Source organism: Sarcophilus harrisii, chromosome 2, assembly GCF_902635505.1.
Source record: "Sarcophilus harrisii chromosome 2, mSarHar1.11, whole genome shotgun sequence".
Taxonomy (NCBI): Eukaryota; Metazoa; Chordata; class Mammalia; order Dasyuromorphia; family Dasyuridae; genus Sarcophilus; species Sarcophilus harrisii.
In genome coordinates this window covers 522,376,741-522,404,308 of record NC_045427.1, presented here as the reverse complement: position 1 = coordinate 522,404,308, position 27,568 = coordinate 522,376,741, and the positions used below count along the sequence as shown (strand labels likewise).

Genomic DNA, 27,568 nt, shown 5'->3' with positions numbered 1-27,568 from the left:
AAAAATAACAAGTCAAGTGCTTCCACAAATGAACTGAATGCACTTAATATTATTTCACAATCCCTATCCCCCAGGAAAAAGCATACACACTAAAAATAACTTGAAATTATAGGTTTTCACTAACACTAGTTAGTCATAGAATCTTCTAGAGAGGCTGTGTATTACTAGTAATTTTTGATACCATGACAAACTAGATGTATTAGAACCAAAACAGTGTCAATGTTGCCAATGTGGATCTTAGTATGAGTTTGTTGGGACTTTCTTGAGACTTCATCCCTATGGCAGAAAATATTTTTGCATTATAAACCTCTTTGGTAGTTTGGTAAAGCCTTGTGAGCCCCTGGAGAATAATGTTTGTTGTTTATAATAATAATTGAAGGAAATACTAATTTCAGTTAGAAGCTAGTGAATATAAATATGTATTTCCTCCCCTCCTCCCTCCCTATCCAAGTTTATGGAATCCTCTAAAGTCTATCTATAGGTCCCTTGGGGAAATGGAGTTTCAGAATTAGAAATGTTACCTTAGAGCAGTGGTATGATACTCTAACAGAAACAGAGCAACTAAATCATATATAAGGATCCCTGCATTACATACATTTACTTGGAAAATCAACATTAACATTATCTATGTTCTAATGTAGTTTAATTTATTTATTTTTAAAAAGTTATTTCCCAATAACATTTTAATCTGGTTGGGTTTCACTCTGCTTCAGAGGACTGCATATCAGACTTTTGACAAAGTGCCAACAAGATTAAGAGTACAGGTGCTTTCCGACATATAAAAAAAAAATCTTTTAAAAATCTTGCTTAAAATATTATAATGAACATGTAAATGCTAATAGAAAGCAAAATGTTGGTACTCATTTCTAAAAATCTAAATATTACTTTTATACACTTAATAGCAATATAACTTTTATATAATAAAGTTCAACTCAAACATCTATTAAGTTCAGGACCCTAATTCATAAATATTTCTTTGCTAGTTTACAAAAATTAAATGTATATATGTAATTCAGTTCCTTATGAAACTATCGATAAAAAACAAAACTTCCCAAATATCTGTGATTATTTCCAGCATACCAGACAACAAAAATACCTGGCACATCTCTGTAATTGTGTCATCAAATACTCCTCCAGCATCATCAGCTCCTTCTCCAACCAGTTTAACTTTCCAGGCTCGAGAGGGTAGACGAAGGTCTGAAGCATTTAGCTTAACCACTTGTCTTGCTATCTGTACAAAAATAGGCTTACATTTTCGACCTCTAAAAGAAAAGCAGAGAGGCAATAAAAACCAACTTTCACAAATTTTACATGTTATTATAATAGTCATAGAGATGGAGGGGCATCTGCCCACAGACTGCATGTATATGGATCTTCTTGGATAAAGCAATCGACCTTTAGCTCCAGTATTCTTTGGTATTAAAACAAAACCATCTCACCTCTCCCCCTTCAATACAGCCCCTAGCTCCAAAGCCCACAATGCTGACTGATAATTGCCAAGAGACTAGCACTGCATAAACAAGGCAGATAGGATATTTAAATTAATTAGATTTAGCATAATTTGGGATGTTACTGAGTCTCATTTTTTATCAGAAAAATTCCAGACTACAATTTAAAAATACATACCATGCAGATACTAACCTTGTTGATATTCTTTTTACGGTTATTTGAGGACCATAGTTTTTGCCCTGAACCATCGTTTTTCCTATGGATCGTACCATGGGGAGTGTGTAGACTCTTGGTGCTAACAGCGGTCTAAGCTGCCCTTGTACAATTCCCCATGTTCCAGCATTATAATGAGATGTGCTATTCTGTAACAAAGGGCAATGTTATCAGAAATCCTACTTTTCCAGATCTCTTTCCCACAACCTCACTAGCTACCTTCTCACCCTGCAATCATGAACTATGGGATCTGTCACCTACTTCCCAAAGGCATTATGTTACCATTCCTTTGGACTAAAGTGCCTTTCCTTGTCTACTACACCCCTTAGTATGTCTTATTCTCTATTATAATGTAAGCTTCTTGAGAGCAGGGATTATTATTATATTTTTATATTTTATTATATATTATTAATTTAATATTATATATAAACAATATATTATGTATAATAAAATATATAATATATATATATATATATTTAACCTTTTTTTAAAATTTGTGTTCCCAGTGCTCAGTACAGGATCTGGCACATAGTAAACATTGATTAAATGTTTTTTCATTCATTCACGGAGTACAGTATACCAAGGCTTAGAAATAGTTCCCATTATTAGAATGAAAATCCTGTCTACCCTAAAGAAGAATATGTTGTAAACATTTTTTAAAAAAACTTATCCCCCCAAATCTGTCAGATACAAAAAAATTCATTTAAGTATAATGAAGTTAATTTAATCTCATTCAAGAAACATTATGTTCAAGACATTATACTAAGTGCTAGGAATTTACAAAAAAACCTGGAAAACAGTTCTTGCCCCAAAGGAACTTGTTTATTATTGAAATCAATGTAAAGTTATCTTTAGCATAGATTTTAGCAGGCCTCTCTAGCAAAAATAAACCAAAAACTTAAACCATATTGTTTCTTTCCTGAAAGTTAAATATTACTACAAAAAGACTGTTATTTACTTCAGGAAGGCCAGGCTTATTTGTAAAGGTATGTGGTTGCATAAATCCAGCTTTTATGTATATACAGAATCCATATTCTTGTTAATTGGCCAAACATTGAATGCTAAAAAGTCCTAAAAACTATATACATAAATAATTTTACATAAATTTACATAAATTAAAGAGACATCATTTTCATATGCTTGATCATCTGGAACTGTTTCATCTTCTAACATTAAAATAGGGAAAAGACATCCAACTAACTAATTGTGAGGAGACCACAATTCTTTTTCTAACACTGATCTTAGAACTGGTTTCTCAGGTGACATCCTTAACACTAATATTTTCTATTTCATTTAAATACTGAGAAAAAAAAGTGGCTGTGAAACTATTTTATGATTTTAAAATAAAAGATATTTAAAACATAATTACTTATTATATCCCTTTCCCCTCCCCCCTGAAATAATGTTTTACCTGGTTATTGGGGCTTAGATTCAGTAACCTCCAAGAAGAATACATGAGATCTGAAAAGTGATACAGCAGTCTGAGTCTGGCTCTTACAGTATGAATGCTCACTTCCTTCAGAGCGCCATACTGTGGTGGGATGGCATCAGGCAAACCCAGCTGTAAAGGCACTGAGACACCTGCCACAAAACCCAAAAACATTCTAGAGGTTAATATTTTTTTAGAATTTATATTAGGATAGCAACATGTGCTTTCTCTGACATTTTGTTTTAATTAATAGCTTAGCAAAGTTCAACACTATGTTAAACAACTTTAATAACATGAAAATAAAATTACGTAATTCACTTTGTTCCCAATTACTGACATCTACACAAAATAAGAAAAAGAAGGTAAATTTCTTGAAAAGAGGATGCTCCTAATGTAACTAACTTAATGCCTATTGTGGATTTTAAAGCAACTAGCAGTGATGTAATGTAAAAGCAAAGGATAGAGCTAGAATACAAGTGTTAACCTTTCCCTCCTTTGCAGAAGTGGAAAACTATCCAGTGTGAAACACTATATATGTCAGATGTTTTCTGTGTGTTGAGTAGTTTACTGAACTTTTCTTTTTTTTCTTTTTTGAGAAAAAAAAATTTTCTCATTATTTAAAAGCTGATGTTTCTTTGAGAGAGGAAGGAGAAAATGACAATTGATAACATATAACTCCAAATTATATCATATTGTAAAGATATTTCTGAGAAAACTGAAGGTGACATCCACTAACAGGGAAAAAAAAATTCTATTAAAGTTTACTAGTTATAACAGGCTGTTTTTAAGTAAAAACATCTCATTTGAAGAAAATTAGCCAGTATAATTCCATCTCCAAGAGGTGCATACAAATACAAGGCATTCCCAAGGGTCTTTATAACACATGGCCAGAAAGGATAGACTAGAAATATCATAGTATATCCTCACATCTTAACCAGGGATTTCTGAGATAATTGTAGTAAGAAGGTTTTAAGGAACTGTTCTTTTAAAAAAGCGTGTGGGGGAAAGATATTAAGAACCCTCATTTCTGAATATTCCTATTTTTATATTAGAATGTGTTGATACTGAATTGAATTGCTTGCCTAGTATATCAAAACATAGCATTCTTCATACACATATACATAGCAATCTTTCATACACCAAACTAGGATAACAGTTTAATACATAGCTGTATTCACTTTTATTTTATACATTTCTTGACAGAGAATAATAATGGCCATTAGAAAGCTCCAATTTTTATTTCATTGAAACAAAAAATACCATTATATATATCTTAAAAATTCTGATCTTTTTTGATTCTTAGAAATGTCATTTCTTTCACTGGGCAAGTGCTTTACAGACACATTATCTTTAAAGATTTGCAAGTGCTAGTGATATGAAGAATGCTTAATGACTTGGATAAGATTTTATTAAATCAGAATGATTATTTGATTCAATTCAAAACTGAAAGAAACATTGTAATTCTTCACCTGGTGCTCTTGGTGGGACAGGTGAAGCAGTCCATGCAGCACTGTGACAACGGCCGGCTGAAATCTGTCGAATATTCTTTCCTTGCAGAACTGTTATTAGAGTTGGTTCTCGAACATGGTTAGTGTGACCCAGTCCAAGCTTGTAATTGATAAAAGCAGAATGAATTAGAGAGGAAACAATGATTATAAAATATGATTAAAATGAGAAAAGTTACTAACATCTTCTTTAATTGCTATTGTCAGAAGAATAACAAACATAATCTCTTTCTTTTATGAAGATCACTTCCACAAGCTTAGATTGACAGATCTCTTTTTTTTATAAAGATCACTTCCACAAACTTAGACTGATAGTCTACTGAAAATTCATCTGGAAAGAGCTCACTTAACTTAGCTTTATCATCACTCCAAGCCTTGCAGATGAAATACTTAATGAGCAAACATAGCCATGGCCTCCAATTCTAAAAAGGAAACTGAGTTCTTAGAAAGAAAACAAAGTTACCCATAAAATTAAAGAAATCATCTCTAATTTTTGCACTGAGAACATTCTCGAATGAGCAATTTCACACTGTTGACTTTACCCTGAATTAAACTGGAACACCAATTTTCATCCACTGAACGTCTCATCTCCATGTAGAAAAGGAGAAACATAACAAGTTCTTATAGGTAATTTTCATTATCTATTTTTCCTCCCTAAAAGCAAGCCTCTCTTTATGGGTAAAAAAACCAGAGGGAAAAATGCTCATGGTAACACCTTTATTTATATAGTCTTTTAAGGTTGGTAATAGTGCTTTAAGGATTGGTAAGGACATTTTAAAACAACCCCTTGAAACAAGTAACAGAAATATGATCATCCACACAAAAAGAAATGACAATTGGATTGTGATTTTTTGGGACAGACATTAACATTAATGGCCAATAAGGTCTTCTAGACATTTTTTACCTAAATACAAGAATCTCCCCCTCAAAGAATATGACAAACAATCCTTTGTATTAGGACCATAGAATCACAGATGTAGAACTGAAAGTGACCCCAGAGGACATCTAATTCAATAACTCATTATACACATGAAGAAATGTAGGTCTAGAGAGGCCAAAGTGATACAAAACAGTAAGCTCAGAAGGTAGGACTTCTCTATCAACCTAGGTCTCTTAATCTACCATATCACACCAAGTCTAATCAGAGTAGACATGTTACTGGCTCTCATTTATTTTCAGGCATGCCAAACACCAGGATCTCATTGGGGTTTTCCTGGCAAAGACACCAGAGTGGTTTACCATCCATTCTCCAGTCATGTGGCAGATGAAGAAAATGAGGCAAACGAAGTGACGGCCCAGGGTCACCCACCAGGAAGTGGGGCCCGATTTGACCTAGGGAGGGGGAGTCCTTCGGAGGCCACTCTCTGTGCTAGCTAGCTGCCCGTGGGCTCTGCCACCTGATCTCTGACCAGGGAAATGGCACAGAGAGGTACAGATAAAGCTGGACAGACTCTGACCTCTCATTTTACATGTAAGGAAACAGGTTCCCCGAGGCTAAGAGATGTCACCAGGAGTGATCAGGCTGGGATTCAGGCCAACATGGCGGGACCAAACAGCAGGGTCTGCAGACCTGCCCGCAGGGTCAGAGCTCCTCCTCTCCCAGCTGTCACAAGCCCAGCAGGGAGGACTGAGCCAGGTAATGCCAACTGCACCTCCCTCATTATCCAGGTGACCTTAGGTGCAGCTCATGTGACTTCTTTTCCTTTTCAAAGGTATTTAAAGAGATCTTGCCAGTATAATGTAAAGTGCCCCCTGTTTTGTCTAAGGAATGATTAGCCCTGCCCATGAACATCTCTACATCCCATAACTTTAATTTCTAGTCCATTTAACCTTGACCAAAGTCCCTGAAGAGGCAAAGATGATTGCTTTTTAGAAAAACCAAAGCAGCGTTTTTTCTAGCTATATTTCAATTAACAAGGTTTTTAAAATTTATTTTTCCCTTGCTTTCACTAATACCTTAATATAATACCTCATCTATTATGCTTCACACACTATAATAAAGGGATAAAGGAAATGTAAAATGTTCCTCCAATTTTATGTATTTTTATGCTTTGGCTACAGCTAATGTCAGACAATGCTTACAATGAGGAAGAACAATGAGTCACAGGATTTCAGATATAGGAAGCCAATCTAGTCTAATTAAACAGCAAACTAATGTGTCAACCTGTATCTGACTGGGATAATTCCCTTTTAGGACTTGGCCCAACAATGGCTATCCAGCCCTTACTTAAAAACTTTCAGTGAGGGGAACCCATTACCATTTAGAGGCACATCATTTCACATCCCTAATTCTTCTTCCAAGGCTTTTCATCATAAAGGCTGTACAGACAGGCCTCAGTATATCATGGGTCTTCCTAAAATTGGGGTGCACAAAACATACAGAACTACAGATGTGGTACACCCAAGTCAGAGTAAAAGACTCTGTTCCTTCTGAGTTAAAGAATTCAATGTTTAAAGGAACACCAAAATGAATACTGAAGTCTTCAAAGTCACTGTATGGAATAGGCTAGAAAGGAAATCTGAGTCAGATGCTGAACTACTACAGAAAAGAATGTAATACATTGTTGCACATGAACAATACCAATTTTTTTTCTGTGCTTTTTTTTCCCCTTCAATTTTTTTTGGAGAAGCAGGTAGAGAAAATAAATGCTTATTTGCTAAGAAAAATTAAAAAAATGTTTTAAAATAGGGAAAAGGAGGCAAGAATGTCTTGAAAATTAGTATATTCAACATATATCCATCTACAATCCCTTTAATAAATGTTCTACAATCAAAGAAACAGGCAGAAAAGATAAATGTACCTGTCCTTCTGAATTACTGCCCCAGGCATATACATCTCCAGTTGATGCTAAAGCAAGGGTATGTTCGGCTCCTACTGCTACATCCTCAATAACAACTCCAGCCAGGACTGGGATCTGTTGTGGTCGGTTGTGATTTCGAGCACGGCCTTCTGGCAAGCCTATCAAACGGTCTGTAGCATCCAAAAAAGCAAAAATTACTTTCCTTGATGTTTTCTTAAAAATTCTTTTTGATTGTATATTTATGGACAATTAGGAGAAGAGATAACTGCTTGAACACTTTCTCTTAACACTATGGGCAGTCTATGCCCCTCAACCAGGGCCCAGACCCCTGTCAATCTCCCTGACATATTAATTTAACATTCCAAGAAATGCCTAAGTGACAACTTTTCCCTTAAGTCTTACACTGAACTGACTGAATTAAACTGAGTTCTCTAAATTGAGATCATCTGCCTTCATGTATTATGTATTTCTCTTGGGCATTTATCTTATCTCTGTTATCTAAACTAAGATCCCCTTGATTTTTTCCTAGGACTTTTAAGCACAAGGAATTATATATAAAAGGTACTTAGTAACCAATTGCAGAGTGAATGGAAGGGAAGGGAGAATATAATTCTTGTTAAAATAGTCTGCCTTTTTAAAAAATGTTAGTTGTCTTATATTTTTATACTACCTTAACCTTGATCCAAACCCTGTAACTGTTGTGCTAAATAAACTGAGATATTCTTCAACTTTCACTTCTATTTTTCTGATTATAATTTTATATAAGACAGACCATTCAGTTAATTTAAATAAAGTGTAAGGTAAATTGTATTATATGATCCTTCTTCTACAATGTTTCCCCCTCTCCACCCCCCCAGACCTGTAATTTCACTGGGATAGGGAACTCTCTTTACCAATGTAGCAACTTTGATCCTTTGAGAATAGAGTAAGACAATTGGAAGTTAAATGATTTGCTCATAGTCATACAGCTAGTACAAATTAGAAGTAGGATTTAAACCCAGGTCTCTTAGCTCCAAGTACACAATTGTTTTTGTTAGTAAATAAATATTTATGAAGCTTCTACTAAGTACTAGGCATTGCCCTCAGTACTGGGGATATAAAAAGAAATCTAGAAATGCCCCTACCCAAATTCTTATGGGAAAAATCCCCAAAACATAAAAAGTGTATCTTTTGGAAATACACCCAAAATCCAGAGCTCCTAAGATACAAGAAAAAATACTATAAATAGCTACAAAGAAAGAGCTCAAGAACCAACAGCATCACAGTGAGGATCACACAAATATTACAAAGTCTTGTTTTGGAATATGATATTCCAAAAGGCAAAGAACATGGGTATGCAACCAAGAAAAACTTATTCAACAAAACTCACTATGATTCTACAAGGTATAAAAAAGTGAAACTTTAATTAAATAAAAGCTATCCATTCATTCCTAAAGAAAAGAGTGCAAAGAAATTTAAAGTTCAAACACAGGAGTGAAAGGAAACATAAAAACATAAATATGAATGGATAATGAATGACAAGAAATTAAATAAAGATATTGGGCTTATATTCAAATATGGAGAGATGATGCATGTGTCCTTTCTGAACCCTATAATTACCAGGATTCATAGGAGTCCTAGGTCTGAGAGCGATTCTGTTAAATCTTCAGGAACTTAAAGAATAGAAAGGGGGAAAGAGAAACTATTTGGGGGGGAGAAAAGCAGATTAGGGGAAATGAGCTCACACATTCAAGGTATGTAACACAAAGAAAGGAGAGCTGCTGGGAGAGATCAGCTGAAAACTCAAATTTTCATGATCATTTGAACAGGTCAAAGTAAGAATACACACACATACAAAAATATATTTTACTCAACAGTGAAATAACTGGGAAAGGGAGATGGGAAAGAGGGGGGAATCTGAAGGAGAACAGATTAAGGGAGGGATTGCTCCTAAGAAAAACATACTCTTAAGAATGCATAAAAATATTTATAGTTCTTTTTTGAGGTGGCAAAGAATGAGAATCTGAAAGTATGTCCATAAATTGGGGATGGATGATCAAGTATGTAAATGTGAAAGAATATTAAATTCTTATCAGCAAAATGGCCAGAGAGCATTCCAGAAAAATCCTAATGATGAAACATGTTACCTACCTCCTGACAGAGAGCAGAATGAAACAAAGATTTTTTTGGACATGGTCAATAAGAGAATTTGTTTTGAATTACTCTCTGTTTGTAATGAACTTTTTTTTTATTAGTATAAGGCGCCAGATCTTGACTGATTAAAAAAATTAAATGAAGAAAGGAATGAATAAACACATCAGAAGTTACTGAAATACATGAAATTCTATATAAACTATTCTATATAAATATGGCCTATATGCATATGTGAAAATGAATAATATAAAAGTTACATACAAAAAGATAAAATTGTATGTATCCATTGATCACAACTCCATAGAAATATACATATATATTAACAAAAACAGAATTAGAAATTTAGATTCAATAGATACTTCTTCCCCATGTCCTAATCCTACTAGACTCTTACACTCTCAGTTAATAAACAGATTCCTTACCCTGTCCAAAAGTATACACGTGACCATCCTTTGTCAATGCAACAGAAAACTGTGTACCACAGGCAACTTTTTTGATTCCAATTCCACAAAGAACATCTACTTTCTGCAAAAGTAAGAGATTAGTTTAAGGAGGGAGGAAGAAGAGAGAGAATTATGCTATTTCCTAAGTTTAATACACACATATGATTAAAATAAAACTTAATTTTGTGGTAAAATTACTAATGTTTGGTGTGGTAGTGGTAATACTTAAAGCTATTCATCTAATTCCATCAAAATTTAAATACCTTTTTCCTCACCCACTTCTCATCTAATTCCTTTCTATTATTTGTTATTCTCCTAAAACTTACTAGAATGGGAAACTTGTGAGTAAACCTCTCTGCTGTAAAGATACAGCAAAAGATAAGCAAAATTCAAGCTAGCTAGAAGTCAAGAGTCAGAAGCAAGGAACTAGAACTCTAAGGAATAAAAAAAATTTCAAATGGTTATATATGAGTCATTTCTGCTGAGATCTGGTCGATTCCACAGGGGAGGGGTGGATATATCAACAGAAATAAAGTGACTAGTTAATCTATAAAATACAATATGAACACTAAAGAAACTCTACTGTCCCAGGAATGGGACGTATACTGTTTATTTATGATTGGCATACAAATGCAAGGCATTTTGTCATCTTAGGCTGTTAAATCTCTAAATTCATTTGAACATCATATGCTTACTCTAAATTGTAAAACAATGCACCCGCTGTGGGTGGTAGCCCCTCGGAATCAGTCTCTAATCCTGCTCAATAATATATTATATATTATATATATCATATATATATATATATATATCAATATATATTATATATTATATAATAATGCTTCTTGTTGGTCTTCAAGTGCTGTGACAGGTCCAGAAATAGACCAAAGAGAACTCTGCCACAGGCTGACACTTGTGATCTCTGTATGGGTATCCTAGGGAATCAGAGATTTATAGCTAGAAGAAACCTCAGAAATCATCTAGTCCAATCACTCTCATTTTACAAATAAGGAAACCGGGATCACTTAGAAAATAAGTTATAATGCTAGGATTTGAACTCAGGTCCTTTGACACAAAATCCATTTTTTCTTTTCATCAAATCATCAAGAAAATGAGCCCTCTTTCTCCTCTGAATCTAGAAACCAAATGTTATAAAAACTATGACAAATACCTTGAGATATTTACTTTTCCAGATTCCAGAGTAACTTTGAGTCATCTTTAAAAAGCTTAGTAGTCTTACTTCTGGCCTCCCCTTCCCAGCTAAGAATTCATCTAATCATCAGAATATTACAGAATTAAAGTGCTCCTAAAAAGTGACTGTGAATTAAAGTTTTATAAATCAAATTACATTTTAAATGTGAAAGGTGAACACATTATTATTTGACAGAACTCTGCATTTATATATCAAATCATTTTGTAATTCTACCAAATAAAGATACCTTCAGTAATATGACAAGAAGAAAACAATAAATTAGGAAGTTAAGCTGAAATACTCAAATACTTATACTGTATTTTGTATTTATCTTTTTTTTAAAATGGAAGCATAAATGCACTCATGTAGCATCTGGCCATGCCAAATTCAAATGAAACTTGCTTAAAGAAATTACCTATGTTCCCTGGCTATTAGCGACAAAAGATCTTTGAATTCATCCTTTCATTTCTATATTTTGCAGATTATAGAAATACATTCTGCAAGTATGTATTACATTCTACGGAAAGCTTAAATTTAACCTATAATAAGTAGGTATAAATTATTTCTCAGTTTAGTCAATAATAGCTAATAGGTTAAGTAATGTTGTGTTACAATGCCACTATATGAAAATACATGAATGATTTATCATTGTGGGACACTGCCCTCCATTAACAAAGACCATATTCTACTCATGACTGAGTAGTTCAGTACTAAAGAGCGTTAGTTCCTTGTGGGCAGAAGTTACTTGGCTTGCCCCTGGGCCACACAGCCAGCCACAGATAGTATCTGATCTTGCTGACACCAAGTCCAGCTATCAATTTTACTTAATAAAAAAAAAAAAAAAAAAAAAAAAAAGCAGCAACAAAAAGGTTTTTTAAAATATGCTTATGATTTCACTGTTGTTGGCAATTCCCTCTATGAATGCAGATCAGCCCCTTCTCTACACCTTGCAGCCTTAGAAAGCTTGCCTCCGTGTCACTTAAGAACTAAAGTAGTCTAGCCAGAGACTCAGAACTAGTGTCTTTCATAGGTGAACTGAACCTGATTCTTCCTCACTCCAAGGCTAGCTCTCTAGCCATTGCCAAGCTTTCTTTTATAAAACAATACTAATTAAAATTAAAGTGGTATGTAGCTAAAATATTTAAAGATTATAAAAAAGAATATGATCAATAGAATTAACCTGTGGTGAAGACTTTGCAGTAGAATTTCCCAAGCCAAGTTTTCCATAATCTCCATCTCCAAAAGCCCACACCATTGAACCATCTGCAGATACAGCTAGGGTATGATTTAATCCACAAGCCACCTATTAGAAGAGCATTCAGGCTTATTAAAACATCACAAAACAAACCGTCACATGTTTGAAACACATTATTCTCCATCCCCACCAATTATAAAATAATTTTCTCCCCTTTCTTCTGGAATAGCAATATAAAAGCTGTTTATTAAATTTTTTAGCTATAATGCATCAACAGATCTTAGTTCCTAATGTTAGCCCCAAACAAAACCTGATGCTACCTAAAAATGAAATCCTTGATTATAAAAACCTTTGGTCTTAGTAAGAAATCAAAAAACTTTATCATTAGGAAAAGGCTTGTATGTATACCATACCTTTAAAGTTGAAGTCAATAATAGCCAATCTTATGTAACTATCTAGAAAAACATTAATATTTCTCTCTCTCTTACCTTCTTTGGATCTAAGAGGGTACTTACACTCTCTACATGTGAGGGTATACTAACAGCAACCTTTGTTCTTACCACAAAACATATATAATTATTAATAAAAAGCAAAAGTAATTGTTATTCTGCAAAAGAGACAACTGAAATAAGCCTACCAAATGATAATCAAAGATTTCTCTCCTTTCTGTTTAGCACCATATAGAATGTGGCTAAGGAACATACGTATACCCAGGATGATCTACCATTGTAGATTAGAAAAGAAAAGGACCATCCTATAGCTATTATTTTCTATTCTGACATTTTTATGATAAAGGCATGTGTTAATATTTGAACTTTCATGTTAGCAAAACACACACAAAATGTATCAATGAATTAAAAAACACTCTAAAAAACATTTAAAAATGATAAAGTGAACCTGTAAATACAGTATGGTAAAGTGGTACATACACTATGATAGGCCTCTATGATAGTATAATTTTAAGCATGGAGTACATAAATGAAAACTAAAGAGAAAAGAGATCATTATCAGATATACTGCTTTATAAATTCATTCCATACTTGTCCAATCTGATATCCCTCTAAGGCTGTCACTCTCTCAGGAAGCTTTTTGTTAGAAGTGTTTCCAAGGCCCAAACGACCATAGTCACCATTCCCAAAGGTAAAAAGCTTGCCATCTGATGTCACCACTGCTGAGTGTTTGAAGCCACATGACATCTGAAATAATATACATATTTTTAAAAACTTAATTAGAAATATTAACAAGTTTAACTGATACATTTTAAAGAGAACTTTAAAAGTTTAATTCATTCATTCAAAACGCTTTTTTTTTTTTATTACTACCAAGTCACACTTATACAGATACCTACAATTTAGGAAGTGCTTTTTCCTCATAACACTATGAGGATGGTAGTGTAAATATTATCATCTTCATCTTATAAGTGAATAACATATGCCTCAAGAGAGAAAGGACTTTGGTTCAAGATGGCATACATAAAACACAATGCAGTTCTCTCACTCCTAATCCAATATCTTCCCACAATCATGAAAACTAAGCAATTGAACTATATTCAAGGTAAAGACCTGAAAAATTGTTTATTCCACCTATATGATAACTTCTCCCACATGAAGGTTAAGCTAAAAACAAAATTAGATGGGAGCTGTTTTTAAGCTATGTGTACCAGACATCTTTTTGGCTTTCAAGAGGTCTTTTGTTTTATAAATTAACTTGGCCTCTGTGTGTAACAGCCTGAAATTCAAAAGTTACCATGTTTCTAGACCAAATATTCATTGTCAAAAGGAGTATATCTCCTCATGTTCAATTCCAGATTCCAGGAAAAACATTTAAATGAAAAAGAAGCTAAATCTGTCTCCATTGCATATAAAATCTTGGAATTTAGATTTTGAGCATTGAGCTAAAATAACCAGTTCAAGAGATTTGTTACACTGATTGATTGCCTAGCAAAAGATATTTAATTCCCAAATACAAACTCAACTTATTAGATATCCTGTCATTCTAAATTCATTTATGTTTTAAAATCTATTATATACTTTATATGTATATATGCATATACCCATATACACACACATAAATATCAGTATATAAAATTTTATTTTTTCTTTAATTACACGCTAAAACAATTTATTTTCGTTAGCATTTGTGTGGGATTTTTAAGTTTTGAATTCCAAATTCCATTCTTTTTTTCCCCTCCCCATTCCCTGAGATGGTAAGCAATCAGATACGGGTTATACAGTATAATCATATAAAACATTTCAATATTAGTGATTCTGTGCTAGAAGACTCAAATTAAAAAAAAAGAACGAAAATGAAAAATAGCAAGCTTCAGTCTGTATTCAAACAATAACAGTTCTTCCTCTAATTCATTTACTTTTGACCTTTCATAATGGTTCTCATATTTTAGCTTATCTATTGAAATTCTGAATAATAAATTCTGTTAAGAACCTGAATCACTTCTTCTCCTTGCAAAGCTTCTATTTGCCTAGGTCGCCGCTGCCGGTCACTATTCCCATGGCCAAGCTTGCCATAGTCTCCATCTCCCCAGCTGAAGACCTCACCACTTTCTGTTAAGGCCATGGAATGACCATCAGAGCCACAAGAAGTTACTAGTTGTGTTACTACAAAGCCTACAAAAGAACAAAAAAACAAGTCAGCAATCTTATATAAAAAGTATTCTATTTCATTCTATCATTTCTAAATTCTGTGTAGCCAGAACACACCTGTCATGAAAAATTCAAAGCATAAGTTCTCTAAAAAAAAATTTTCATTGTTATTTTACAAATATCCAGCAAAACTATACTCAGTTGCTGAAAAGAACTATCACAAATAAAGCTTAAGATAGATAACTTCTGATTTTATAGGAATTTATTTGATATTTTGTAGGAGTTTATTTGATATTTTTAGTTGATTCTGATTCTTTTATTTTTATAAAATGTTCATTTTTGTATTGCTAAAATTAAAAATAGAAATTAATCATTTTTCAGGGAATTATTCATTGACATTTTTTCTTCCAGTATCTTCACAAAGTTCCTCTAAAATACTTTATCGTGTCTTTATATTATCATGTGCAAACTATTTTATTTTTAAAGGAAATACAAGCAAAATTATGTAATTAACCTAATTATAATTTATGCATCTTCCAAGCATTTGATTATATTCTTCAGTAACTCCCAATAATATTAAACTTCTGTAGCTACTAACATTACTTAATGATGAATAACTTCAGAAACAATACTGTTAAAATGTAGCAATTAAAGACGTATCAATGCATCAACTACATGCAAAAAGAATTCAGCACCTAGTTATTCATTTAAATTTATATGAAAACACTATAAAATTAGATAGATAGATAGATAGATAGATAAGTAGGTAGGCAGCTTAGTTATTTATTTACCTACCTATCTATATAACTATCTAATCCATGTAATTCTATCCATGAATTAGCCCCGGCAAGGTTTAATGAAATCCATATTTTCAATGAAAAAAACTATAACCTTGTAATGCTGAAATAACTGTCAATACATGCAGGTCATCTGAATTTCCCTGTCCCAATCTGCCATAACTTCCTTCCCCACAAGCCAATACTGTGCCATTCGCCTGTATGACAAAGGTGCAATTCTGTCCACAAATGACCTGGAATTAAAAACACACATAAATACAATTTTATTATGTACACATATATACATATTCAGGAGTCGCATTGCATTGCTATTAATATATAAGCTTTAAACTACAACATGCTAAACAATACTCTCTCATGCTTGATATAAAGCTAAATCCTCAATTTTAAAATTAAAGTATTTTTCCCTGATCACTACAAATTGCTAGTTTTCAAGATGGCTGTGAAAATAGCTCAACTTTTCTAGAGCTATTTGGGATTCTGGATAATTTTTCTAGGAAGGAAAACGTTTGGTTCAGAGACCTATATCAAGGAGCATATAAGTAATAGAGACTAGAAGAATATTAAAAAATAGTTCCTACAGATCATTTGAAGTAAAACAAAAGAAAGAAAGAAAGAAAGAAAGAAAGCTAGTTCAGCAATCCCAACTCAATTAAATTCAATAAATATTATTAAGTATCACTACTTCTAAAGCATTATATTATTTGGGGGGATAAAGATAGAAAAATGAAAAATGCTACAATTAATGTCCCTAAGAAAGTTATAACCCTGCCAAAGAAATAAAGAAACAAATAACTGTGATGCAAGGTAGAATGGAATAAGTGTAAAGTCATATTATGAGAAACTGGAGGAGAGAAATTAATACTGAATGATGGTAGCACATGAATGATGAATAAAAAGGAATTTTTCAAGATAGAGAAATAAATAAGCTATTTCAGAAGAGACAGATAACCCAAACCAAAACATTTTGAGGAGGAGAGGAAGAAATGGCCAGTACAAGTCAGACTGTAAAGTCCATGAAGAGGGATAGTATGAAATAGGGATGGGGCTGGACTATGAAGTATTAGGCTGAGTACATCCTGTGAACAGAAATGACTTTAAAATTTATAAGCAGAAGAGACTGTAATGAGAAAGATACACTAGGAGACTGTGATGAGAAAGATACACTAGTAAGATTATTTTGACCTTGAAGGATCAATTAAAGATCTGGAGTGCCTAAAATGTCCAAAGAAGTATTAATGAATGAAGAATGGAATCATTAATTAGGGGACTATATACAGGCATGCTAAGAAACAATATTTCTATAATAATATTTTACATAATACATACTAAGAAATAGTAATGAACTATGATGAAAATTCACTGGGGGAAAAAAAGATACCTGGAAATCGATTAGAAACCTTCTAAATTAAATCTTTAAATTTACTTAAGTAAATTTAAACAAAGTTCTTAAGAACTTTGTAGTAGTGCTTTTATTTGTAAAGTATATTTTGTAATAACTTTACTTGGGATCCCTGACAATAAAACCTTGAAATATACATCTTTATCACACAATCAGAATTTTCAGCCCTTTAAAATTTCTCCTCCATCACTGAACCTAGTTACCTGTTGAGCCTGTGAGAATGAAGGAGCAGCCGCTGGTATCATCACATTTCTACCAGCCTCGGCAAGCTGTCCATGCCTTCCAGCACCCCATAGATAGACATCACATTTGCCTCCTAAATGCCAATCCTATAAAATCACAAAATAATCATAATCACTAATGAGGAAATACAAATTAAGACAACTCTGAGATTTCATCTTTAACTCATCAAACTGGCAAAAATTACTCAAGGAGACATTTGTCAGTGCAGTAGGGACTGTAAAAAAACAGAAACACTGATATATTGTTGCTACAATTGTGAACTGATCCAAAAGTTCTGAAAAAAATATAGAATTTTGTAGGAAAATCTATTGTTTGTATCTTTTGAATCAATCAGTTTACTATTAGACATATATCCAGCAAATGTAATAACAAAAAAGAAAGATCCCAAATATAACAAAATATTCCCAGCAGCATTCTTTGGGGTAGTAAAAAGCTAGAAACAAAATAAGAGCCATTTGAGAAATTTGGATTGAATAAATTGCAGTATATGAATATGATGCAATGTCACTGAACCCTAAGGAACAATAAATATAAAGCATTTGTATATACTTGTAAATACTGATATAGAACTAAGGCAGCAAAACCAAAGAACAATAAATATAAGTATAACAAAGTAAATGAAAACAACACTAAAGTGAGACCAAACTCAAATTAATTGCAAAAACCAATCTTGATTCCAAAGAAATGGGAAGGAAGCATATCTCCCCCTACTCCATAAAAAAGATGGGAAGTGTGAAATGACACATAACTGCCAAATGCAGTCAGTCATTTTGTCATTGGGGTTTTGCTTAAATTTTTAAAATAATAAAAGGGAGGAATACTGGGAAATAGCTCTAATATTTTAAAAAAGGCATAAAGTCATCAGTTGTAGAAAATATTTAATAAAAATTAATTACTCCACTTCCAAAATAAAAGAATGACTGTGATAGAGGAAAATACCAGGCAGGAAATAAAACCTGGATTTATTTATGTTTATTATATGTCAAATTAAATTATGTGACAAGAAAAACAATCATTTTTGGATGTATTTCAAACATAGATAAATGTCATTTTCACTAACCTCAGGTCTTGATGTTGCCCAAGACATAATCTGTTCATCCATTCCATTAATCCATTTACTATTATCCTGCAAAGACATGGAAGATGTTAGGGTGAATATTATAATCAATATTCACTCTTTATCTGCTGAAAGCTCAACTCCTCTTTCCAATAGACAAGATTTTGGTAGTGTTATAAAAATTAAAAGAGAATTATTTCTAAGAAAATTATTATCAGTGTTGCATTGGGCTGATGTACTTTGACATGAAGCAGTACTATTTGTTCGGGTAGTCATGTTCTTTATAAGGATTTTGAAGCTAAAGAACCTCTAATGTTGCCCAAAGAAAATGCCAACATATTAAACTATTGCAGCTATATTTTAATGAGCTCCATGATCATCCTTATGAGTGACTATAGTGGTGGCTAGCATAAACAAAAGTTGATTAAATTTGTTCATATCAAATCAAGTGGTCAATGTAAAATGATGCAAATTTTAAAGTATGTTAATTAGGTAATAAAAGTAGTAGTTTAAGATAAGAAAATGTGAAAATATCAAAAAGGCTATTGAGTTATACCAAAAGATCTGGTGAGATTCTGAAAATTCACTAATATCTTATTAAAGGCATTTTAGATTTTCTGTGCTTATAGGTCTGTTTCTATTTGTAGGAGGAGTTAGTTGTTATCAAGTAACAATAATATATCATAGGATCATAAGTCTAGAAGCTAGAAAAATTTATTATTCAGCAAGCCCAATTTCCTTATTTTAGAAGAACACTGAGGGTTCAGAAGGGTTTAAAAGACTTTCCCCCAAGGTCACACTGATATTAAATGGCAAAGACAGGATTCAAATTTGAAAAGTTACTCAAATTTAGCACTGTAGGCTAAGCATTCCTTATTCTGCATTTTAAAGATGCTAGGAAAAATTGCAACACCTCTTTCCCAACCCATGTCAAAACAAAAATCACTTTATAGAGTAATTTACCATCAGGAATGCAAGTTCATCTTCTGGAACTGGTTCCAGATCAGGAACAGTGAAGGACTCGGGAAATTGCGCTCCCTTTGCCAATGCTTCAGCAGCTTTTATCGTGGTGGAGAAACATTCTAACCATGCCCATTCAGTTGGATTCCATGATGAAGAATCAGGAAGACAGCTCTGGTGATGAGGTGGTACTGGCGGGTTACATAAGAGCTGATCTAGATGCAGTCCAACAGCAAGTGAAGCCAGACATTGCATATAAGGACTATGAACGAGCTGATCCCCACAAACTACATGTGGCTAAAATAAAATTTAAGGAATAAATAAGTTAAGAAAGGTATACAAAGACCTAAATTGCCTAAAATTTTTCTGAAGAGCTTAAAATAGCTTTGGAAAACGAATAAAATGTTCTTTTCAATTTTGAAAAAATGTGATCAAGTACAGACTGAAAAAAGGATGTGTAAGGTAACAATTCTGAAGACGTTCAGGGAATGAGTTTCAAGGTATGCAATAAGGGAAAATTTCAGAAGAATGGGGAAAATGACAAGAGAGAGAGCAAGCAAGCTCAAATGCATGAGAGCACATGTACATAAGTGTTAGAGGACATTAAATGTTACAAAATCATTCTAATCTCTATAGTAGACAAGATTTTGAAATTTCTTACAGTACACAAGCCATAGAAAGCTAAAGATTACAAGATCCTATTTGCTGATTACAAAAAAGCAGCTGATTATTAAAAAGTACAACATCCCCTTCCAAGGCTTTCCTAGATAAAGTACCTTCTATGCATATAATTATACAGAATTCCCCAACAGATCCAACCACAAGGATAGTATCTGATTATAAATATCAAACAATGCAAAAAGTAGAAAGATTTTTGCTTACCAGATATATCTGTCACTGAGTATGGCAAGAGATAGTTAACATGCAAAAGATTTGTTCAAACAACATATTGGAACCAGAAAGTAATGAGTTCTTGTTGTTGGGAATTATCTATCACTATTAATATATGTCTAAAGTAATTTTGATAAATGAAACTGAAAAAAGATTATATTCTGGGAAATCAGTAAGGACGGGGCACAGGCCTTGAAGTCAGGAGAATCTGAATTCAAATCTGGCCTCAGGTACTTAACAGTTTCTGGCTGTTACTTAACCCCAGTAACAGGGGCAAGTCAGTTAACTCCAATTTCCTCAGAAAAAAAAAAAAAAAAAAAAAAAAGCAACAAGCTTACTGTCACAATGTACAAAAAGAGCAAAAAACTTACTACATAGCCTTATTCAAAGGCCTCTGGGGCTTACAAGAACAGGGGGGAAAACCTCCAAAGAAACAAGCAAAAGTTTGATACAAACAAACTGGTCACAAAAACTAACAACAAGAATTAAAAGAATGAGGATTTCATTTCTAGCAAGTATGGCAAACAAGAGAACTCTGCAGCAGCACACAGAATATAGCAATTATTCCATTCATAACAAGCATTTTTTCAAATATATAATGTATCTAGACCTTTTGAACAAGAAACACCTTCTAGTGCCCCATGCAATGATGATGTGGTGGATCCAGAGGGACCACCAACAGAGTGTAAATCCAATAATGGTTAGAGGAAGAAAGTGGCTGATTATTCCCTGAAAAAGTGTAAGCAAGGCAGCTATTTGTTGATTTGACAAAGAATGGCTTTTAGCAGCCCCCAGACATGACATTCCTAGTAATTCAGGCTGCATTTCTTATTCTCTCTCTCATGTCAGAGAAGCTTCCTCACTCGGGAAGTTCATTCTATAACCTGGACTAATCTAAGAACCTAAAGTCTAGATCATGGTAGAAAGCATTTGATTGAGAATAAATAGAGGAAAAAACAGAAATAATAGTGATAGGAGAATGTATTAATGACCATTGGACAGAAGGCAATTTGGGAATATCACAACAATCTTGCCATCTAGAATCTAGATTTTGACAACTGAAGAAGGAATTTTCAAAACATTCCATTTTGACATTGTCAAAACACAGAACTAATAAATGCTTGCAATGCCTTAACAATTTCATTCTTCTAAAAGTAGAAGCAAATAAGATGACTATTTCTGATCTGATTCTGATCAACAAGGAGAGTGAGGCAGTAAGTAAGGCAGAGGGGAAGGATTATTCAATTCTTTATTTTGCCTCTGTTTTTTCTGCCACTTTTACAATGTTTGAAAAGCATATGTTAAGAAGAAATGGAAACCTTAGATAACTGAAATGAATTTTTAAAAATTATTAGACTAACATAAATGTCAAGTAATCTTTGAAAGACTGTGGGGGAGACTTTCACATAATCAAACAAGATGGAGGATTAAACCATTCCTCTGACTCTTACAACCTCTTCACAATAGAAATTATGTGGCAAAAATAAAGTCACTTCAGCTGTCTCCAAGGCCTAGAACCCCAGGAAACCAAAAGATAAAACTCCACAAAATAACACACCTAACTTGCACTCACAAAGAACCACATACTGGGCAGCAAGGCTGCACTAGTCACTCGACTCATGGGCTTGCAATAAAAGTAGTCTGGAAATCCAAGCTGCAAACTGCTTACATCTGTTGAGGCATCAGTACCAATGCCATAGCAAAATTCACTGTAAGGGGTGTGGGGGAAGGTGGAAGCAAGAAAGGTCACAGGTTGTCCATGTAACATAATTCAATCCCACACTTAATCCATAGTCCTCTTTCACTCAGTACTAGAATTTCCAAGTTCAAAGGACAGAAAGCTGTTCAGATTACAATGGCAGCCTGGCAGCACTCTGCATTGGTAGGCCAGAGAACTGGGGAACAAAGGGAACAACAGGACACTCTATCTGGGGAAGCAGTAGCATCCACTGAACAACCATCATTGAAAGGGGTCAGTTCTTATCCCAAAAATATATGCCAGTGCCAGAGGTCTCTGTTGTTAAACCTGAACTGTCCAGTATGAGAGGAAATCCTCTAAAATCTAGTACCCAGGGAAACTACTATCAAAAGGGAGAGAGTTAGAAAATGAGCAATAAAGAAAAATAAGGGAGGGGGGAGCGTGAAGAGAAGACCAAATTTATCAAGATCTCTAGAAAAAGAAAACTCTAAGAAGATAAACCAAAAGCAAAAACTTTTAACAGCATAAGGAGAAAAGGCTTCCCGTTCTATAAATAAGTTCAAGTACCTATTTATAAATAATGTAAAATAAAGGAAAACAATTCGACAACTGAGGATCCTATAGACTTTGAAGAAAATATGGTACTACAACATGTCATTCCTGAATCATTTAAAAAATAAATAAAAATTATGAAAGCAAAATTTATGGCCTGCAAACCAAAAATAATTAACAGATTTTTAACAGTGGAAAAAAATTCTTTAAAAGCATTGCCCTAAGAGTTGGTTAATTTCTCCTTGCTAGAGATCTTCAAGCATAGATAGGTTGGATAGCCACTTCTTAAGAGATATTGTGGAAAGAAACCTACTTAAACAAAGACAGTCTTGAAGTTTTTGTGAGTTTAGGAAAGGCAAATTCATTCTAGTGAATTCTGTCAAAAACCATGCCTATTTACTCTGCTTTATATTTTATTCATCATCTCTGTTAATGCTCTCCAGTATTATATATACCTTTTCTCATGTAAATACAATGGGTAAGGAAAAGACGGTATATTCTTTGCTCCTCATTTCCAGTTCTAGATACTACCAATTGCCGTTCTAATTGTTAATTTCTCCTTTTAATGTGCATTTCATCCATCTCAATCACTGTTTATAGATCTACATTTCTGTTACTTTGGAAATTCTTTTTCCTACCCCAAAGACTTCAATACTAGGCTCAGAGTTTTTCTTCTTGATCTCAACCTCTGGCTTCATGTACCTTCAGTCTTCTTAATTCAAACATAAGAAAGTTCAAAAGCTTTATCTCACCATCATCTATCACTGTTCAACTTCATGATCAAGAACTTATTAAGCTCCTCCCACCAACTACAGCCTATCCTTCCATTTCTCCATTTACTTTTACTCCTAAATCTACTATTTGTTCTCACCATGACTTCAAATCATTTCATTCCTTCTTATTTTTCCAGTCTTAACACCTCTGATTTAGCCTCACTTTCTATCCTTCAAAATTCCAATACTTTAAGTTAAGCACTGATCACATTTTACCCTCTCTACTTCCCTCCCCACCTTAGCTCCTTCTTTGCCCTCTTGTCATTCAGTCCTTGTCAAAGGGTAACACTAGTTACTCTTACTATCAGTTTCCTTTGCATTCACTAGCATGCTGCTGAAAGCAATTGGAAGAAATCATATAATCATGATGGTTTCACTATAAAATCATGTTTTGTAAATTGGGTTCTCATTAATTTTTTTTTTAATTTCAGTTTAAAAATCTCTCCTTCATCCTTTCTTTACCTCACCAAATGGAAAAACAAGACTTCTATTTCAAATATGCAGTCATGCAAAACAAATTCCTGCATTTATAATTTTCAAATAAAAAGAAAATGACCATGAAAAAAACATACTATAACCTACACTGAATCTATCAGTTCTCTGTCTGGAGAAGTATAAGCATGTTTCATATTAAGTCTTTTGGAAAACTGTGATTCATTATTGTGTTAATCACAATTACCAAGTCTTTCAAAGTTGATTATTTTTCTAATATTGATATTATTGTAAAAAACATTCCCCTGGTTCTGCTCACTTCACTTTGCATCAGTTCACACAAGCCTTCCTAGGTTTCTCTGAGACTATCCTCTTTACAATTTCTCACATCACATTGGGTTTTTTTTATTTTTAATTTTTAGCTTTTTATTTTCAAAATATATGCATAGAATCTAACATTCACACTTATAAAACTTTGTGTTCCAAATTTTTTCTCCTTCCCTTCAAAACCAAGTAATCCGATACATGTTAAAAATGTATCGTTACAATACAACTGTTCTTTAAATGTTTGGCTGAATTTGCTGGTAAATGCACATAGTCCTAAAATTTTGTTTTTTTGTGGGATGGAGAATGGGGAGGGGAGGAAATCATTCATAGTTTGTGCATTTTTTTCCCCCCTAAGATAGGGCTTTATTTAATATTTTGTTTCCTGTTTTAGTAATCTGGGTAATGAGTATTTTTTGAAAATATTCATTAATGTTGTCAGTTTTATCTGGTACATAGTTGGAAAAAGTAGATCCTTAAAATTGCTTTCATTTTTTTCATTGGTTATGAATTTACCTGTTTCATTTATGGTAACAGTAATTTGCTTTGCTTTTTAAAAATCAACTTAGCTAAAACATTATATATTTTGCCTGTTTTCCTTTTTAAAAAAAACAGCTTTTAGTTTAATTAATACTAAATAGTATTAGGTGATTCATATTGATATGTGCTTAGAGTGGGGATATTTTCCTTCACTGTTAAATTGGACGATTATATGAACTGAATAATCCAAACATATGCTGAATGAAGTAAATAACAATTTGATTAACCAAATCATGGAATATTCTGTTCTTAGAAGGTACATTTCTCAGTTCCAACCAATGTTTTTTACATAATGCCATAGAAATTTATATTGAAAAGTCAATAAAAGCTCAACAAATATTTATACTAGAATTAAGAAGTTTATGATTTATTGTGGAAAAAATATGTACATAAATAACAGTGATATAGATGTGAGAAAAACACAAAGTAGAATTCTAGACAAATTCTATGAGCCAGGTGAGGTGGGTAGAAGCACTTTCACCTTTAACTGGAGGTTGAAAGGAGAAAAAGAAGTGAGAAACAATGGGAGGCTTCACATGGAAGCTGGCCCTGGTATTGGATTGTAATGAAAAGGACAAAGGTAAAAAGTTATGCTGAAAGTCCCAGGTCCTGGAAATGATATTCACAAAGAAAAGGGAGATGAGACCATGAACTAGAAAAAAGGTCAATATAGCTAAATAAATGCTGTACTGACTTACAAAAAGGTGAATTGTGCAAAATAAATCTGGGAAGATGAGTTGCAGGCAGACTACAAAGGGCCAGAATTAGATCAATAAATAGACACAAAGACAGGTATCACACAGATAGACAATGGGAAATTACTGTAAATTTTTAAGTGGAGAAAGAACAAAATCAAACCAGTGTCTTAGCAAGAATACTACTAAGAGAAATATGAAGGATGGATTAAAGAGAGAAAGACTCTAAAGTGAAATACCTGGTGTTAGGCTACTAAAATAATCTTAAATTAAGATTAATAAAGGCTTAAACTAGGGTGGCTGCTGTAAGAGTGTAGGAAGAGAAAAATTTATACTGATAATGTTATAGGCACTTTGAGGGTTTTAGGTTTGAATTCAGATATATTTTCTTACCTTTTCATATGCATATTGCTCCTGAAGCATTATAGGTAGTCTTTCCAAAAAGGCTCTCATGCAGGGAGCCATGTTTAATCCCAAAACACCTTGTTGCTTCAAGGCAGTCCTACATGTTGCTAGAACATGATTAGCAGTTACCCATTCTGATGTGCAACTTACAACCAAAACATCCTGGTTAAAACAAAATATACACAATCGATGCATAGAAGAAAAAAATACACATCTACTTAATTTTGTCATTTCAGAATGAAATAATAAAGTGAATTTCAAACATATATTTGTTTTATTGTACTTTCTGTTCTGCAATTTTACTTCAATGAAATCTTACAATATACTAAATATTTAGGAATGAAATAAACTAAGGAAAGGTTAAGGCTTAGCTATATTAACTACATATTTCTTCTTTGTTGTTCATTTGTTTAGTCATATCTGGTTCTTCATGACCCTATGAACCATAACACACTAGATTCTGCTTCTATATTCTGTTATCTCCGAAAGTCTGCCCAAGCTTATGGTCATTGCTTCTATGACACTACTTATCTTATTTTTTGTCATCCCTTTTTCCTTTTCCCTTTAATCTTTCCCAATACCAGGGTCTTATCCAAAGAGTTCTGTTTTCTAATTATGTGGCTAAAGTATTTAAAAGCTTCAGCTTCAGTACATGTATTTTCAATGAGTAGTCTGAATTAATTTCTCTAAATATTGGCTCATTTGATCTCCTTGCTCTGCAAGAGATTCTCAAAAGTCTTTTCCAATACTCCAAATCCAAAGTATTAATTTTTTAGCCCTCAGCTTTCCTTATAGTTCAAAATTAACATCTATATATTACTACAAGGAAAAAAATAGCTATGACTATATGGACATTTACTGCAAAGATGATGTCTCTACTTTTTAATATGCTGTCCAGATTTGCCATAATTTTCCTTCCAAGGAGTAAAATGTCTTTTAAAATGAATTTAGTCAAACCAAAGCTATTTGCTTATTTAGGGTTTATTAAACACAAAATCCAGTAACCACATGTTCACCAGAACTCAAGAAGCTATATTTCCTCCTTCTACTTCTAGAAGCAGGCAGAATTAAAAGTAAATACAGCTCCAATTTTTGCTCTTCACTTTTCTCCAATTACTTTTTATATCTCCTGGAGTGGCTATATTAAATGTAATTCTTACTGGAATGTACGCACTCAAAAAAATGTTTTAACCAGCTTCAAAACAACAATATATGTAAAAACAACAACATATGTAGTAACTATCATAGAATTATTTTATAACAGAAGTTAACTTCATTAGTATTAAATTTGCAAACTAAAACATAATTTTGAAAGGTACTTATTTTTAGGATAAGTAATCTGACCTAGTTTGTTACAATCTTAAAATGCAAAATAGGAAGTCAATAGGCACATCTTAATTTGCATGAAAATAACTTGATAACAATATGGAAACAAAAAAACTAGGAAGAAATGATAGTCAAAAACCTTCAACTCTGGTTTTCTCTCTACTTCAATCTAGCTGTTTGACTTGAAGCAAATCATTTGATCTTTCTAAGGTTTCCCTCAGATGTAAACTGAAGGACTTGCCTAGATAACCCTTGAGGTCCCTTCACCTCTACAGGCTTTGATTTTCTTACAACTATAAGGTTACCTTTGATCTGTTAGAACAAGCAGCAACCCCAACATCAGGAATCCACACTGTGGTCTGAATTGCTCCAGATCCTATCACAACTGTTTGCAATATTGAACCATCCTGAAATGAAGTAAATTTATCTTTTAATTCTTATTGATAATTTAAAATGCCCATGTCTAGTTCCAAACAATATTCTAAATAACTAAACCTTCAAATAAATATATATAT

At 33.2% G+C, this 27,568-nt stretch overlaps 1 protein-coding gene across 9 annotated transcripts in view; it reads right to left on the bottom strand.

The window, feature by feature from the left end:
- Positions 1-27,568, bottom strand: part of HERC1 (HECT and RLD domain containing E3 ubiquitin protein ligase family member 1) — a 189,782-nt gene that overhangs the window by 6,932 nt on the left and 155,282 nt on the right. For all 9 annotated transcript variants that reach the window (XM_023497786.2, XM_031955414.1, XM_031955415.1 and 6 more), the window contains exons 59-73: positions 27,359-27,460; positions 25,716-25,889; positions 19,420-19,713; positions 18,460-18,525; positions 17,360-17,485; positions 15,849-15,987; positions 14,800-14,981; positions 13,398-13,553; positions 12,343-12,465; positions 9,953-10,055; positions 7,398-7,567; positions 4,561-4,699; positions 3,074-3,243; positions 1,642-1,811; positions 1,097-1,262 (exon numbers count right to left, since the gene is read on the bottom strand). In XM_023497786.2, coding sequence (XP_023353554.1) covers positions 1,097-1,262; positions 1,642-1,811; positions 3,074-3,243; positions 4,561-4,699; positions 7,398-7,567; positions 9,953-10,055; positions 12,343-12,465; positions 13,398-13,553; positions 14,800-14,981; positions 15,849-15,987; positions 17,360-17,485; positions 18,460-18,525; positions 19,420-19,713; positions 25,716-25,889; positions 27,359-27,460 — 2,280 coding nt within the window. The remainder of the gene's footprint in view (positions 1-1,096; positions 1,263-1,641; positions 1,812-3,073; positions 3,244-4,560; positions 4,700-7,397; positions 7,568-9,952; positions 10,056-12,342; positions 12,466-13,397; positions 13,554-14,799; positions 14,982-15,848; positions 15,988-17,359; positions 17,486-18,459; positions 18,526-19,419; positions 19,714-25,715; positions 25,890-27,358; positions 27,461-27,568) is intronic.